The sequence below is a fragment of the Lepisosteus platostomus genome, chromosome 4 (assembly GCF_059453375.1).
Source record: "Lepisosteus platostomus isolate fLepPlt1 chromosome 4, fLepPlt1.hap1, whole genome shotgun sequence".
Classification (NCBI taxonomy): domain Eukaryota; kingdom Metazoa; phylum Chordata; class Actinopteri; order Semionotiformes; family Lepisosteidae; genus Lepisosteus; species Lepisosteus platostomus.
Genome location: NC_142614.1, coordinates 69460633 through 69478034, shown reverse-complemented (window position 1 = coordinate 69478034; position 17402 = coordinate 69460633). Strand labels below are relative to the sequence as shown.

At 35.1% G+C, this 17402-nt stretch overlaps 1 protein-coding gene across 2 annotated transcripts in view; it reads left to right on the top strand.

The window, feature by feature from the left end:
* The first annotated feature begins 1781 nt into the window (after nucleotides 1–1781).
* LOC148673716 (dynein intermediate chain 2, ciliary-like) overlaps nucleotides 1782–17402 on the top strand; it is a 48157-nt gene continuing 32536 nt past the window's right edge. Inside the window, exons 1-12 of one of the 2 annotated variants that reach the window (XM_088630502.1) lie at nucleotides 1782–2061; nucleotides 2680–2754; nucleotides 3837–3935; nucleotides 6796–6876; nucleotides 8417–8543; nucleotides 8793–8851; nucleotides 9382–9531; nucleotides 11402–11461; nucleotides 12163–12291; nucleotides 12761–12845; nucleotides 13322–13439; nucleotides 17251–17294. In XM_088630502.1, the coding sequence (XP_088486628.1) occupies nucleotides 2020–2061; nucleotides 2680–2754; nucleotides 3837–3935; nucleotides 6796–6876; nucleotides 8417–8543; nucleotides 8793–8851; nucleotides 9382–9531; nucleotides 11402–11461; nucleotides 12163–12291; nucleotides 12761–12845; nucleotides 13322–13439; nucleotides 17251–17294 (1069 nt within the window). In that variant the 5' untranslated portion in view covers nucleotides 1782–2019. The remainder of the gene's footprint in view (nucleotides 2062–2679; nucleotides 2755–3836; nucleotides 3936–6795; nucleotides 6877–8416; nucleotides 8544–8792; nucleotides 8852–9381; nucleotides 9532–11401; nucleotides 11462–12162; nucleotides 12292–12760; nucleotides 12846–13321; nucleotides 13440–17250; nucleotides 17295–17402) is intronic. The other variant, XM_088630503.1, reaches the window with a different exon arrangement.

Genomic DNA, 17402 nt, shown 5'->3' with positions numbered 1-17402 from the left:
TCACGTGTTACTAACCTCTGAAATCTAATGTTGATGTGCCTGTAGGCCTAAGGTCTGCTGCTATCACAACTGTGCTACAAAAACCACTGCAGGACCTCCAAATGCTTATCAAGTGCCCCCTTCTTTTAAATCTGCCTTTTCCAGAAAACATGGTAGAACAGGGCGTTGCAGCTCTTTTAAAATCTCATCTTCCACCCTGTGTTTTCACTTTATTGGTTTGAGTTCTGTTTGACTATCAGGAACCAGTTCGTAAATCCTGGATGTTCAAAATCCGATGCTGGTCCACTTAACTAGGTGTGTTTTTCTGCTTACCACAGGGTTCTGTTCTGAAATCTTTTTTAGTGTTTCCCTGGATCCTTTTTCTTGGTCAGTTTATGTGCCATCTTGTGGAGAGTGACTGCACTTCACAGGCAGACACAGTGCTTTTAAATCAGGTGTATTTGGATTAATTAAAGTATTTTTTTTTATTTTCCCTTGCATGAACCACCTCTTCTAACACCTTGTGATGAAACAGTTTGTTTCAGCTGGTTCTTGGGATGCTCAGAGCACAAAAAGGCAAGCAAGTGCTTCCAGGCTCTTGACACAGTGTGGAATTTGAGAGAAATCTTCACCGTAAAAGACTGGGCATCGTGATAAAACATCTCAACCAAAAACCTGTGCAAGGGCACCCCCTGCTTGTAGACTCTCCTGATTATGGGAAAGTATGAGTGGTATCTTATAGGTGTCAGATGTCAAGATACCCAGCAGCAGAAATCAGTCATTTACATCTTCAAAGAACCACCCCTGGTGCCATCGTCAACGAATCACGTCCAATATTATCCCATAATCTGGATAATATCCCGTCTATATTAATGCATACACATTGTATAAATGACATCACAGGAATTAACACCTTGAGTTTTGGACTAACAGGCTAACACTCTCCTCAGGGGAGTTGCAACTGAAGGGGTTTCAGCAAATCTATCAGAATCTATTGCTGTCTTGGATAAACGTTATCGATTTTAAACGTTCAACGTATATAACAAAGGAGCGATTAAAGCAGCGATAACATCCAAGATATTCTACCATAGCGCATGTTTTGCACATGCAAAACTGTAAGGACCTGATCTACAAATGCTATGCAACTAACAATACCAAATAAACAAACGCCTCTATAGGAGAGTTAATTAATCAACACTCGCCGAATTGAAAACATTCTTATTTGAATTTTAAAATGTATTTCTTTAGAAGGAAAAATAAAACGAAGACACGGATCAAATGTATGTTTTTCAGAACTGATTTTGTGACATTTCAAATTAAATTTCAAACTTTAAAATGTTAAAATAAACTCAATTAGGTGTGTTATTTCTGACTGTATCACTGCAGTAGTAACACGACTTTGTCTAGTCCTCAAATACCAACAATGACGAGCTCAAACTAATCTAATTCATCTGTTTGTGTAACTGAATCTGACTTTTAAAATTTTTATATTTATTATTGCGTTTATTGAAGGAGACGTGTTCTACACAAAAATGATTTGTAAAAACGCATAAAGAGCCAGCGTAATATGGTGTATTTCAATATAAGATAAAGTGTTGAATTCAAAATAATGCAATGCTGTAAGTTATACACAGTAGATCAATGCAAAAAAAAAACGGAAATGGTACAGGTACATTTGGTAGCTACAGTTACAAATTTAAAAATAATGTCATTTTAAATTAAAGATAGTTTAGCTTCGCTTCCGGAATATTACACGTGATCTCTGTACGAAGTTTTTTTTCTGTTTTCAAGCCGCAGTTGATCAGGTCTTGGTTGCCAGGGGTAACCGGTGTACACTTCTGCAGTCCGTGTTGTGTCTCTGAACAGCCGCCTGTTCAGCTTCAGTAACTGAACCCGCCTGGTTACGTTTTTTTATTTAGTAGCGCCATATAAGACAACATAAGGAGAAACTTTGAAGATCATTCTTTCCTTTATTTGTTTTTTTTTTGTCAATGGCTTTTAAGTAATAGGGGGACTTTTACAACGGTTACTCTGAAAACAATGCCTGTGCCACATAAAACAGGAACCGTGAAATCCAAGCAGGTAACATACGATACCTTTTCTTTTCTAATTTTCACTTATATTATTGAAATATAAAGATACAGCAGCAAAAATGCAAACATATACTGTGTTAACCCAAAACAAATCAGAGATAAGATACTTGAATCTTCCCGCGTTCTTAAATACAATTATTTTGGTGCTCATTAGATACCTGTGCAAACTTTTACGATTTAAAATTTGATACTCAGAAACGGTTTATCGCCATAAACAAATTCCTTGTTGGCATAAGATGGTCGTCATTCGCAGTTTATTTCCCCATATGTTTTTCTTTATTTAAAAACGCCTGATGAATTACTTTCTTAAAAAAGATATACATACTGTACTTTATTTCTGTGCATGCCAATGGTGACTGAAATAGCCCGTGAAATAATGAAATAAACAGCAGAAGCTCACAGCTTAGCTGAGCCGTATCCAGCCTTTGGAATACCAATATTGATGTAATCGAAGTAGGATGATCATTTCCAGACTAATATTAGTGATTTATGGAAACAATAAAACTAAAACAGCGTATAGTCTATATTCATACAGCACACGTTGTAAGCTTGTGCACATGTCTAAATCTAGAGGTCTATTGATATTTATGTTGCTTATGCATTTCAGGGCTCAAGTCAAATCCCACCCAATGCGGTCAAGCCACTCCCTGCAAAGCTTGCAAAACCTGCAGGGAAGAAGAAGGTAAGAGAGGTTACACTACAGCAGTGTAGGGACTGGAGGGCCTGTGGAGTTGGCCTCCTCACTGGAAGATTGTGGGTTCAAATTGTCGGTGGCAATTGTGGGGGCATCGATGTTGTTCCTTTGAGCAAAGTACTTCAATGACATTTCTAGAGTAAGATTTTCTGCTTTCGAAATGGATGTACAGGTAAATGTTGCTTGGGATAAAAAGCGTCTGGCAAATAAATTGGTACGAACTTTTGTCTTGAAATAGAGTATAACAAGCTTTCACTGCTGTTTTATTTGCAGTGAAGTGTCAGTGATGCACCATACAAACATAGTCTAGCGCCATTTATATAACATTTCTATTGTTTTACAGTACAGAGATGGATTTACTGAACTAGTTAATGAAATAGTCAGAGAATATTATATCCTGGGTGATGAACATACTATAGTTTTATTATGCCTAATGGCTGAAGTATTGAATAGCGAAATTATATGGTACTATCACAAATACCTAAAACCTCATCTCTTTTTGTAGAGCTGTCTTGCATAACAGGAGTGTGCCAAGTGCATTAACATAATTTCTGTATTTTTGTAGCGTTTTAAAGTATCTATAGAAATTAGACCCAGTGTAGATATAGGTTAGCAGTGATAATAAAACAATATATTCAACATTGTTGATAAAATCAAGTCCACTTAATTTGGATGTGCAGCTAACAGTTAAACCTAAAAACCTAACATATGAAACCTCACGATTACAGATTTTGCAAAACAGTTAATCTTTACGTTTTTTTTTTAAAGCAAGACACATAAATGTAATAGTTAAAGTACAGTAGTAACTGACAACTGGGAACGATGTGGCTTGGTTTGCTTCTTTGTAAAACTCATGTAATTTGACATCTGAAGGTGAAATATCTCTGGTAAAAAAGACAACTGCACTGTAATGATCTGTCCCCTTACTTCAATACCTGGAAAGCTCAGCTAATGTGCACTCATGTCTAAAGGGAAAGAAAAATGTTCAGACTCAACCTGTATTACTCTTGGCTGTTGTGTAGGCCTTGTCTTTTTGAAGAAGCACCATGTCTGACTCTTGTATTTTTCAGGATGACGATGATGGGACTGAGATGGGTGATGGGACGGAAGAGTGGATGCAGGGGAAGACTCTTATCAAACCACCTGACCAGCTGGAGCTCACTGAAGCTGTATGTTCTGTGATATTATTAATATTTCACCCACCAAACATTTATGTATACATACTGTAGGTGCAGCTCATACTCAATCACAGGATACAGAAAATAGTGAAACTGGTGATGCCATTGTCCTGTCCCACTACAAATAAGCAGTGGAGTAGTTGTCAGGGCTCTTGTCTCCATAGCAGAGTGTTGTACAGCAAATTCAGACTAAGATGCTGCTGCTGTACCTTGCAAGGTATTTCAATCAGATTACTAGAGTACATACTCTGGTGTAGGCCTAAATGTGGTTCACAGTCACCACCATACATAAGAATTTCTTCTCATTTGCTTTATCTAGTTAAATTGTGAAATAAAGGATTATTCATTTAACAGTAACTTTAGCTTCAACCTAAGGCTACATTAAGTACTTTATATCTGAGATTTGTAGGACAAGCAGTACCCAATGATTGATACAGAAATCAGCTATATTTTGTTCTTTAAATTGAAAAGATATAATGATTGGGTACTAAGGTTTTTTCTTAATAGATCTAATTAAAAAAATGTTTTACTTAGTTTTAGCATTAATTAGTCTACAGCTGGAGACATTTACAGCCTTTCTTGTTGTAACTAATGTAGTCTTTTTTCAATACAGTGGTTTAGAGCACTTAAAAACAATAGTACTGATGTGCCTGGGTTTTTCAATATTTTATATAATAATGCTTGTTACAAAAGTAATTTAAAAAGACCCATAATAAATTAAAGTTTATTAATAAAACCATTCAGGGTATCAGGTTACTGTTTGTTCCTTCATGTGATGTCTTGTCTTGTTTTATGAGTTAATGAACTCCTGAGCATCCATTATTTTTATTATTTACAAACAGTCACAGAATGAGAGTTAACAGTAATAATATACAGGATGGAGATTAATGAGATTTGTTTTAGCTTTACTAATTTATAAGTAATATAAGTAATATATGGGATATATTATAATAGATGTATTTGTCCTTCCCTTAATTAGATGCATAAATGACATAAGCTGGTTTTTACATTTTGTTATTCAGAGATACATTTTCAGTTATAATTAATATGAAACTTTTTAAACAGATGTAATCAGGAAGCCTTGTAGAGGTATTTTTATTTCTTAGAAATACTGCATAGCTGATTAGGATGAAATACCGTGCCCTCCAAAGTATTGGGATACTTCAGCCAACAGCAAAGTGCAAACTGTAATTTTTGTTTTACAATTTCTGTTTACTTTGTTTGAATTAATCAACTATTGTTACATCAATAATACAGATAAATAACCTCAATACAGACAAATAAGCAATAACTGCATGTCCAGGCCATAAAAGTGCCTTGGATGAGAGTTTTGTGGACAGAAGAGACCAAGATAAACCTTTTTAAAAATGATGGAAATGTCAAAAGTGTGGGGAAGGAAAGAGGGTGCAGTTGTTCCAAAGAAGACCACCTCATCTTTGAAGCATGGCCTAAGCATGCATAATTGCCTAGAACTGGCTCACTCATCTTTATTGATGTTGTGATTAACGATGGCTACAACCAAATGAATTCTGAAATTTACAGAAACACCCTTTCTTCCCATGTAGCAGAAAATACTTCCATACTTATTGGGTGTCTCTTCACTATGCAGCATGACAGTCACCCAAAACATGTGGTCAGTACAACCAAGGAGTTCATTGGGAGGAAAAAAAAGGGAAATCTTAGACTGGCTAGGCCGACCTCCGGATTTGATTCAAATTATATTTTTACATGCCAAAGAGAAAACTGCTGTTTTAACTACCTAATAATTGATAAGAACTCAAAGTGGCTTTAGCAAAGGATCTCAAATGATAACATAGAGTTTGCTAAGTCCAAATGGTTGTGAACTTCATGCAGTTATTACTTTATAGGGATAAACCAGCAAAATGGTGACTTTTACATTCTGAAATTTTCTTAGATTAAATGGTCCCAATATTTATGGACATTCAAAATCACCGTTTGATCACAGTTGTTTTTTTGTAATATGATCAAATGTATGCATGACATTTCCCAAAAATAAAACTTATAATTCAATTATCATTCATGTGGGAAACTAAAATTAAATTACAGTATAACTGTGGGAAAATTAACTGTGTTTATTTCTAAGCTACGTGTAAATTTGTTATAAATTACAGTCATATGGGTCTTTAATAGTATTATATTTGAATTTTAAAAAATGAACACTTAAACTATACCAGTTTGTAGTTAATTTTGTATAGCTTCTTTAAAAAGCCTTAGTAATTTTTTATTGTGGAACCTGAAGTCCCTTGAATTGTTCAGTATTCTGCATAAGAATTCCGAAACTGCTACTCAGTTAACTTAATACTTTAAATCAGCCCCAATAAGCTGTCTTATCCATCATAAACCAGAGGTATGAAAGCACAAAGCTTTTTGATTTAATTTTTTCCCTCTGGTGACTGTTTAAAACTTTCTGCTCTAGGCTGTAAATATGAAATAACTAGGGCTACCATTACTGTGTTCTATTGAAGGTGAAATTTGGTAGAATTAGCCTGATTGAGTCACATGAAATCAGAACTTTCCTGCCAACTCTTGTACTGAATATTTTTGTGTTTTGTGAAAGCTTTGCCTTACATACCACTGATACATAATACCCTTGATACTGAGTATGACAGAAGCCGGAAATGCTTGGTAGATCCAATGCTGAAATCACATTCTCACAACAGGTGTCACCATTGTCTCAACAAATGGTACACAGCATTCCCACTTTAACAATGTGCTGTATGCTCACTGGACAGTTTGATATTGCTTTGCATTTATGGTGTGTCATGACAATTCTGGATTTTGAAAATTGTACATTTCCAGGAGAATAATAATAATTATTTGTATTTTTTAGGAGCTGAAAGAGGAGTTCACCAGGATTTTGACAGCAAACAATCCACATGCTCCCCAGAATATTGTTCGCTACAGCTTCAAAGTCAGTACCAGTTCAGGACTTTGCTCCCTCAAATACACTTGTTTATAAGCAATGCAAATTCATACACATCACATATTGATATTTTATAGAAATGTTACAGTCTGTGACATTTAAAAAAAAAATGATATAAGACAGGTAAATTATTAAACAATATTCACTTTCATCACATTTTGAAAAAAGTACTGTAACTAAAAGATCATATATTGTAGAAGTACTATGTGTGCTTGTGTTTTTATATGAACTATCCTGAATTAATTCTTGATTGTTCTGGGTTTGATAAGGAATTAATTTAAGAAATGTGAAAGTCCTATAAGCTATCATGACAGGCTGTTTAAAACGAGTTGAAGTTTGGGTGATCTTACTGAAACCATACAGTAAATCAGAGACCATAACCATAAACAATGAAAAACAGCAATATCAGTTTGTAAGTAACATCACATTCCTTTTTTTCAAGTTCATGATCAATAATTAAACACTTGGGTGTCAAATATATTTGCTATTAAACACTTTTTATATAAAAATCAAAATAGGTTAAATGTGAAGACACAGTTTAGTTCTAAAGTTAGGAATACTGCCCATCTTTAAAGTTGTAATCTTACAGTATTTCTTATCTCACTTTAGCAAAATGCTTTCATTGCTCAGGCGTGAAGTTGCCTTATCTGTGATAGAGATTGCCTGTCATTTACAATAGTTTCAGTACGGTTGGTTTCTTAAACAGAATAAATCCTTATCAGGTTTTCCTAGGACACCAGACTCTCTGATGTAGTCATAGCACAACCGTTGTCCTTTTGCTAGTAGCACATGATAATTTAAACTCTTCCTGTACCACCTACCAACTTCAGTATCCAATTTGCATTAGATTTTCACATTTTGAATGATCAGAATTGTATCAAATCTGCAGATGCAGGGAAGCTGATATAAATATTGTGTAATTTTGTCAAAATGATGTACACTATTCCGTCATTAAGAAAGTAGTTACTGTATGAGTAGTCGCTAAAATTAGACAAACATATTCCGTACTTACCTATTTTTGTCACCTTCCCCTACTAATACAGTATGAGCTCCAAGCACGTACAGTAGCTCATTCTTCAGTTTTTCTTTTTCACTCCTCTCAGCTGTTGTTATCTTAAATATCTTAACAGTCTTAACAGAGGTTGTAAGGGTATTGTACTAGTTACAGTACAGTGTAGAAAACATTTTGAATGCATAGTAAACATTAAAATTTTAACATTTTATGTAAAACACAATTAAATGTTTTTTGATTAGGCACACTACAAATACACAATATTGATATCACCAGACATTGTGATGCTACATCTTAATTTTACAGTTATAGGTTTTATAGTCTTTGACGGCATACATTTACATGTATGTTAATGGGAATGTAGTATCTGTTGTTTTTGCCTATGTACAGGCATTTTGGAACCATTTGTGTTTGTACTGTATAGTAAAGGATAATTTTAGGAATTTGTGTTCTAGGATTAGTTATGAACAAACTTATAAGGTCTTATAAAAACTTTAAAAAGTGCTTCTTTTCAAGGAACGTGCATATAAACCCATCAGCAGTGTTGACCAGCTGGCTGTTCATTTCTTACTGGATGGTAATATGCTGCACAAGGACTCTGATGAAGCCAGGCGACAAAGAGCCAAACAGGGTGTCCAGGAAGGTATTGTATCCAAATGATCAACCAGGAATAAATAGCTAACAACACAAATTTAATGTTTTTGCTTCTGTATACTTGATGTCTGAATGCTGAGCTGCTTGAATCTGCTTCTGTATTGTGCTAAGTACCACTAAAAGAAGTGCTTTATAGATGTGCTTTTGGAAACTGTAAACTAAAAAACTGTATATTCTTCATGTTATCTGTTGCTTTATTTAATCAGTTAACAAATAAAGACATTTTTGTTGTTTTCAGAAATAACTACCATTGAGTCTGCAACAGCAGAGGCTGAAGAAGAAAAGGCAGAAACTCCGGTAACAGGAATTGTTATGCTAATTCCATCATATATTTTAAAGCAACCAATTCATCATGTTCATTAACCCTGTTGTTTTACACAGATATCTGCAGCTAATTTCATGTTGGTTCCTGACCTTTGTATTTCAGTGTCCCATGTTCATGATAAGTTCATATTTACATATTTACAGAACAGTAAAAAGTAGAGTATCTTTTCTGTCTTGTGGTTTTTGAAGCAAAACAAACCCAAATTGACTCATTTGACTAAAAAGCAGCATTCAGGGACTTTCAAGTTTTGTCAACAGGTTATTGAGACTTTACCAGAAGGCACTCATTGATCCTCAGTTCGTCATTGTCAATGCATGTATAGCTGCTGTAACTTACAAAAGGAATTACAGAGAGTTCGAGTGCTACAGTATGAATAACGCATATGATAAACAAAGGTACAAACCTCAAATTTAAAACCTTAAAAGAGCCCGAGACTAGCATGCCTATTTGTTATACAGTACTGTACTGGCACAGTCCTCAACCTGTCTGTGTTTTATTGCAGGCTGGTGGGGAAGAGATTGGAGAATCAGAGGAAGGAGGCAGTGGGGAGCGTGCTGACAGTGCTGAAATCACAAACAAGAAGGAACAGAAACTCACCAATCAGTTTAACTTCAGTGATAGAGCCTCCCAGACATTGAACAACCCCCTAAGGGTAAGAACATTTTTTCCAATGGAAAACAGACAGTGCTGTACCAGTGGGCTTGGTGTGGGGGGGTGTATTTCAATTGATTTGGTTATTTAAATTACCTTGCGCAAAACTCCTACTTAGCCGTATCAGGTCATTGAAGAAGGCATCCAGAAAAATGTAACAATATCTCCTCTTGGATTTGGCTTTCATTTTTTTATTATTCTGTGTTATGTGGATAGGAAAAAAACAAAATTTAACATTTTGTTAGTTTAACAATTTATAAAAGTTGGTAAAATTAATTAGATTTGTGGGAATGTAATTTGTTATTAGTGTCTCTGGTGAAAAGAAAAATGTTTATAAGAGGATTTTTGACTTTGTCAAAGTTTGTTAAATCAGGAAGAGAAAATATGTCTTAATTATTCAGTTGTCAAAATTTGGTTTGATTAAATAAGAAATTAAGATATGATGGTGCAATAAGTGCAGTTGTATTTACATGCAACTAATGCCATATTTTAAAACAATGAAGAATTACTTGAATTCGTTTTCTTTTTATAATATTTCATTTTTATTCAACATAGGTAATTTACAGAATAATATCTGAAAGGGTAATATAGAACCCAAATTTGTAGAAGACAATATTGTCACTCACTTACTGTATTTATTTTTTCATAGTATTAGAAGTGTCTGTTTCATTATTTCATAATATCTGAAATTATTTGTGTGGCACAACAGGGGGGTGTGTTCAGTTTTTGAGGCGAAGCCCTGGATTTAGGGGCGATGCGTTGCCTTAACAACTATAGCTGACCTGGCTAATTTAGGATGACACGCAGCTGTGGATGCCTTAAGAACACGCTGAGCACTTCCCTGGAGGGGCGAGCAAGCAGGACTAGAGTCCTGATACCCCAGCAATGCGACAACATTCCAGCGACAGTCCTGGGGGGGATTGTGAAGAGAGCATTGAGGCTGTGTTTTTCCTTCTTTTTTTCTTTCCCCCTGTGATGATTCACTGGGGCAGGTTGAGCTTTCTTTTGTTTTTTTGCCTCGTTCCTTTTCAATACAGAAGATGCAGGTGTAGTGTATCACCCAGGTGCTGTCTAGATTAAGCTATTCCTTCAAAGAGTGTAGCTGTGCAAGGAGAGAGCGCATTAGTGATGCCACTGTGAGGCCAATGATGGCTTTGAAAGAACTACAGAGCCCAGTTGCTGAGCTGGAAGAAAATGTCCATAAGCCAACAATAGTTGAGTTGTCGAAATGCAAATCCACAATACAGACATTTTCATTATTTTCCTTTTAAATTTTTTTAACTTAAAAGCGAAAAGTCTGTAGAAACCTAAAGAACAGTAAGTAGACTATCTTAAAGTGCTAAATATAACCGTTCAGAAATTTTTATGATTGCTTTTCTACAAAAGACTAATATGGGCTGTATAGTGCAGTTTCTCTTCTTGGTTTACATATTTGAAAATTGGGTAACAAGAACATCATCTCGTACAGAACATGTATTTTTTTAAAAGAAATAAAAGAGAATGCTTGCTGCTTGCTTCTCTTTGTGTAGGCGCCTAAGCCCCTAGCCATCTCTTTTAACTTAATATTGTCCATGAGATTTATGAGCATGCATGGCTAAGGTCATTTTCCAGTTATATTCTGGTTGCTTTAACAGGTTTGCAGTGCTTCCCAGACCTTAATGTCTGCTGTAAATTCATAGTAGTAGAACAATATTTTTCATCCTTTCACTGATTTGTGGTATTAAACCCTCACCTATTGTGTGTTTTCTGAAAGATCTTTCAAACTTGACTACTGATCAGATATTTTTGTATGTGAATTTTATTTAGAAAAAATATGTTCTTTCTGTATAGAGCAAATACTATAATGACATTTCTTTCTGTTTAATTGTTAGGAAAGAGGATCGCAGACTGAACCCCCTCCTCGAGCCAATTTCTTAGCAACAGCCAGTCAGGTAAAGTATTTGATATATTTTTTGATGATTATTATTTTAACACAGTAGTTTAAATTATGCTTTTTTATTTTCTTTAATAAATCTTCCAAGTATCCCAGCTGCAGTCTTACAAGGATAGCTTGCTTCAAAGTACTGCAGTTCAGGCTGTCTGGAACAATGTTCTGATTTTTTTTTACTTCCTTATGAAGAAACATTGTGTTGTACTGTTACAAATATTGTTAACCAAGCTCTAACACAGATGTCTGGGTACATTACCAACACAAATTTTAACTGAACACATAACGCCACAAAAATACAATACAAAGACCAAATTTGTAAGAAACCATGATCATAAAAACCAGTTTCAGCTGCCTGCGTTTTCCTACCTCAATGTAATATTCATTCTTATGCTATGGTCAGAGTGCTAAATAAAACCACTACGGGCACTACACGGTTTAATTCCTTATTTCTTTCCACTAGTGCTCTCACAAAGATACTCAAAACATAACTACAGATATTAATGCCAGCCTTTGATTCTTTATTTATTGTAATCTTCTCTGAATTATGGTGCACTACCAAGTGCAGAAAATGCATGTGGCTCACTCCAATCCATTTACATCCACACACCCAGACAAATCCCAAAGGAACTCTCATTGTTCTTCAGTGCCTCTTTTTCCTTATTGTTCCTGGTTTGTAATTGCTCCTGCTGCCTGTCTACACAGTGGGACATTTATGATGCCTATGTGGAGGAGCTGCAGAAGCAAGAGAAGAACAAGGAAAAGCAGAAGGCAGCCCCAACTAAAAAGGAGGAGGAAAAAGCCAAAAAGAAGCTGATGGTGACTGAGACACAGGTACAGATTTGTGGGGATCTTAATATACGTAAAGATACAGTATAAGCATTGACAAAGCTGTAATAAAAAAGTACTTAAAGTTTTGAAGTGAACAAGTATTGACAGTTACTTTTTGTAACTGTATGTAAAATAGAAAAGGTGTTCAATATTGTGACAGGAGTATAAAACACTTACTTTCCATTGATATAAGGGTGTTATTAGGATGGTAATGTCTGACATAACAAAGCATTCCAAGGTTTTAAGCAGAGTTTAAGGAGTAGTTGCTCTGCTTTCTAATAATTTAATTGAAAAACCCAAAAACCTAACTTTTGTATTAGTTGCATTCTGCCCATTCTTCTCCCCCTATTCTTTAGTAAATGCCTGGTAGAGTCTCAAAATGGATGTCATAAACATATGTGGAAATAGTGTCTTATAGTATCAATTGTCTTTGTCATAAGAGGGGACTAATAAAAAACATTTTTTTCTTCAGAGTGATGACATCTCAAGGGTGGGAAAGGTGGCCAAAATTGTTGAACGAATGGTGAACCAGAATACATTTGATGACATTGCACAGGGTATATTACTGTTTGTATTATTTATTTTAGTTAAATTACCCTTAGGTCAATTTATTTCATTTAATATCTCAAACTTTAGTACTAGTAGTGCTTCTTAGAATAAAAAAAATTGGGTTTGGTGACCATTTTTTATAATGAAAATCATAAAGCTATCACTGTATTTCTTTATGAAGTTTTATGTCAATGATAAAGTACTGTACATAGCAGAGTATGCATTTACAGGGTATTGTGACTGAATAAATCTCTAGTATACTATATATATATAATACCTTTATGCAAGCTGAGCATGTGGATAACCTGTTTCATTTACTATCCATTTTGACAATGAACTTTTGGTTTCTGTGGGGTCTCTTTTCCTGTGATTCTCATTATCAGGGCTACGTGAGTCTTTCATTTTTCACAAACAAAATGGCCATTCATTTTTCAAATCCTCAGTAAGGCAGACCTGTATGTGTGAAATATGTTCCTTTCCTCAGATTTCAAATATTTTGAAGATGCATCCGATGAGTTCAGGGAACAGGAGGGCACTCTGCTCCCACTGTGGAAATTTCAGTATGACAAGGCAAAAAGATTAGCTGTGACTGCCCTCTGCTGGTAAGTAAACTGTAACATTCAAAATGTTGGGTTTTTTTTCCCCAGACATAATAATAAATAATTTTCTACACTTATCTAGCACTTTTCTGGACACTCCACTCAAAGTGCTTTACAGGTAATGGGGACTCTCCACCACCACCAATGTGTAGCCCCACCTGGGTGATGCAATGGCAGCCAAAGTGCACTAGTCTGCTTACCACACAGTACTGTTCACAGGAATGAAAACAATTCAAAGATCGGGATTATTATGAGCCCATGATTAATAAATGCCAGGGAGAAATATGGCCATGACACCGGTGTAAGACCCCTGTTCTTTTCGAGAATTGCCCTGTGATTTTTAATGACCATCGAGGGTCAGGACCTCGGTTTTACATCTACAGTATGGTTTACCCATCGATATGCTGGGACATTAGGAGAAACATAGACAGCAGGGTTAACACTTCAGTGGGTTGCCAATTGTGAGTTGCAGGGTTATCAGGGTTATATTGCCACTGGCCATGGCTTGGTTACTAAATATCTGGTCATAATCAAAAACTCAATTGCTTCCTCTGTGAGATTTCTGAAATATTTCATGAGCAAGCTGTAACACGTGTTTGAACAGCCCAAATAGATGTACTGTATATAAGAAACACTAAATGTTCAGTTTTAGTTTCCAGTTCCAGTGAGCTATTCTCAAGCTTCTCAAAATGTATGAAAGTACTTGAGAGATTTCACAACATGCTTTTGCTGACATGGTGAGTGAGCATGACTGTTAATAATCTAAATAGAACAAGAAATAATACAATAGTAGTAAATAGTAATTTTCCAGCTTATCATTTATAAAAGAACATTCAAACAGCATAATGTACTTTAATATCTAAAACAACCAGACAATCTCAGCAGGCTTAAGGATGGATACAGTCATGGATACAGTATATTTCATTACTGATGAAGTCATATGATGAAGAGTTGGTTAATCTAATCTACATCCTATATGTGACATTTACCTGAAAATGGACATTTTAGGTGGGAAGGGAAAGAAGGTAGTGTTTGCGTGTAGAAATTACACATATTAAAGTAGTAGGAAGTAGACGTTTTCCTTTTCACTGACCACTAGGTTGCACTAGTGCTCTTGCTGAAAAGCCAATTTTATGGATTTCTGAAATACTACTTGCAAAATAAAAAAAAGATAATATGCTTATCTTGTTTTTTAATTAGTGTAGTCCAATGTTTGATTGGAAAGCCTGTATCCAGTCTTTTATGTAAAATATCACTTTGCTTTCAGAATTATGATGAGAAAAGCTATTTGCAGACCTTCATATTGGGAGATTACATACATTCTACAATTTATATTTAAATGTTTATCTTCTGACTCAGAAAGAATAAAAAATATTCAGGTATATTTGAGTTTCACCTTAAATGAGTGATCAACTAATACTTTGAAGATTCTATGACTATTATCAAGGATGCTGGCTGAGAAGGCAAATGTCCACAACATCTGGGGCATGCCTTCAGGTCTTGTGGAATTTTAAAGGGCAGAGTGAGTTTAAGTAAATAAGTACTTATGGAAAGTTATTAAATTAAATGCAGGTATGGATCATAACTTGGAAATGTAAGGGGAAAGTAAAGATGGGTGTTCAAATGTTTATCAGCATTTAGCATATACATTCAGCAATCTTACTGTATATTGTCGGAATTGTCAGTTTAAAATATTTGAATCACAGAGCACTTAAGCATTGGATACAGAACAATCAAAGGTGGTTAAGGTAACAAGATACTCATTGGTTATTTGTTTTGTACATAGCTAATGTAATATTGTAATAATAGTAATAATTATTATCTGCAATTTCCCTCACGGGATCAATCAAGTATCTATCTAGCTATAACTAATATTAAGGCCATGGTAGACATCACTTTTCCACATAACTTTCAAACAGTTTCAAACCTGATTACGCATGTGTCCCAGTGTGACACTTGCGTCAGATTGGGTGTAATAAAAATCTACCAAGCTTCTGATGTCAAGATCTAACTCTCTGCATGCTGCACATCACTGCACTTCACAAATATTGGCTAGACAGATTTTTTCTTTTGATGATGAACAGATAAATTTCCTTAGTATCAGAACTCCCAATAGAATTCATGGATGCAGATACAGTATGAACAAAAATGTCCTGGCATATTTCTGGTACTTCTTCATATTAGATATGATTCCAAAGGATAGACTACTGGTCATAAGCATCAGATAACATAACCTCAGCTCGAATCAACAGTGTCTGACCTCTGTGACTCATCCTGTGTGCTGTTGGAATGCCTTCTGTAGTTGAGTTAAATAACAACTTTGGAAGTTGCAGTATAAGCCTGAATACATTTAAAAAATTGTTGGCAAATCGAAAAAAGTAAACTTATGCTTTTGCTTTCATTGCTATATTTTCATAAAGGAATCAAGTTGTTTGTAATGTATTTAATGTTAGTTTTTAAAAGCCACACCTATACTGTTTGCCAGCCCTTAGCTATACTTGACTCATTGTGCTTCCTTTGTTGGACTAAGACCAGTTCTTCTTTGTACTTAGGCTTCAATCCAATTTATGTTGGAGGAAATTATTTTTTCTTGTATCTTTTCTTAAATAGTCAGGGTCAAGGGCGGATAATATTTAATAAATAACAACACTATTAAAACATATATATAATGTTCCAATATATGATTGTGACCTCAAAAATTATTGGCACCATTGATATAGATGAGGAAGCACAGGTAATAAGCTATATTTTATGCTCAGAAATATGTGAAATTATAAGAAAGTACAGTAAACATAAAATTAAAGTACAAAAAGTAAAGTAAAATTATTGTATTAGGGCAACAATTAAGAAGCTTAGAACCACTGGAACAGTGGTAAACATGCCTGGGAGAGGATGTACATAGGTGCACATTTCCCCCATGAGAGAGTTCAAGAGGCAAAGTAAAATCCAAGGGCCATAGCTTAAGAATTATATAACTTGATTTTCTAATCTGCAATTAGTCACCACCTCTGCTGTCCCAATAGGCTATTAATTTACTGAGAGCAACCAACAAATGTAAAACACCTGTTTGCCAATTGACATTGGTACTTGGATTGGAGCCTGGTCCTATGGTCAGATGAGAGCTCTTTGACATCAAAAGAAAGATATGTGTTCAGAAAAAATCATACCTACTGTAAAATACGGTGGTGGGTCTTGATGTTATGGGGCTGTTTTACTTTCACTGCTTTATGAGCCCTTGTTGCTGTCTCATGGTTCCACCAAGTACTACTGTAGGACATTTTAGCCAAAAACCTGGCTTAAAAGTAGCCACATGTTGATCTTCCAGCAAGACAGCAACCCTATGCAAGCATCAAAATCCACAAATAAATGGTTAATTGACCACAAAATTAAGATTTTTTAATGGCCATCTCTGGATTTAAACCCCATTGAAAACCTTTGGTTTGAATAGAGGGCAGTCCATATGCACAAACCGAAGAATATCAAGGATCTGGAAAGAATCAGAATGGTTTTATAACGTGTACACCAATCTCATAAAACCTTATAGAAAAAGGCTGATTGCAGTTCTCCTTCCAAGCAGAGTGTGCATCACGACTGAAAATAGGGGTGCTGGAAATTGTGACACTTATTTTTTTCTGAATAAATTTATAATTTGAGAAATTAGTAGTAGGAGATATTCCCCATGTCTAAAATTTAAAATATAGCTCATTATATGTGTTTTTATTGTATACAGACTTGTATACAGTTTTTTGTTCATCTTTATTGAAGGTGACGATAATTGTGGAGGTAACTGCATGTTCTTTTTGCTCTTTTGTAGGAATCAGACTTACAAAGACTTTTTTGCAGTGGGACATGGATCCTGTAAGTATATATTTTATTTTAAATGTCTACTGATTAAGAGTAGCACTGAATCTCAAGGAACTTAAACATCTTTTTAGGTTTAAGACCAGGGTTATTACTGAATTAAAT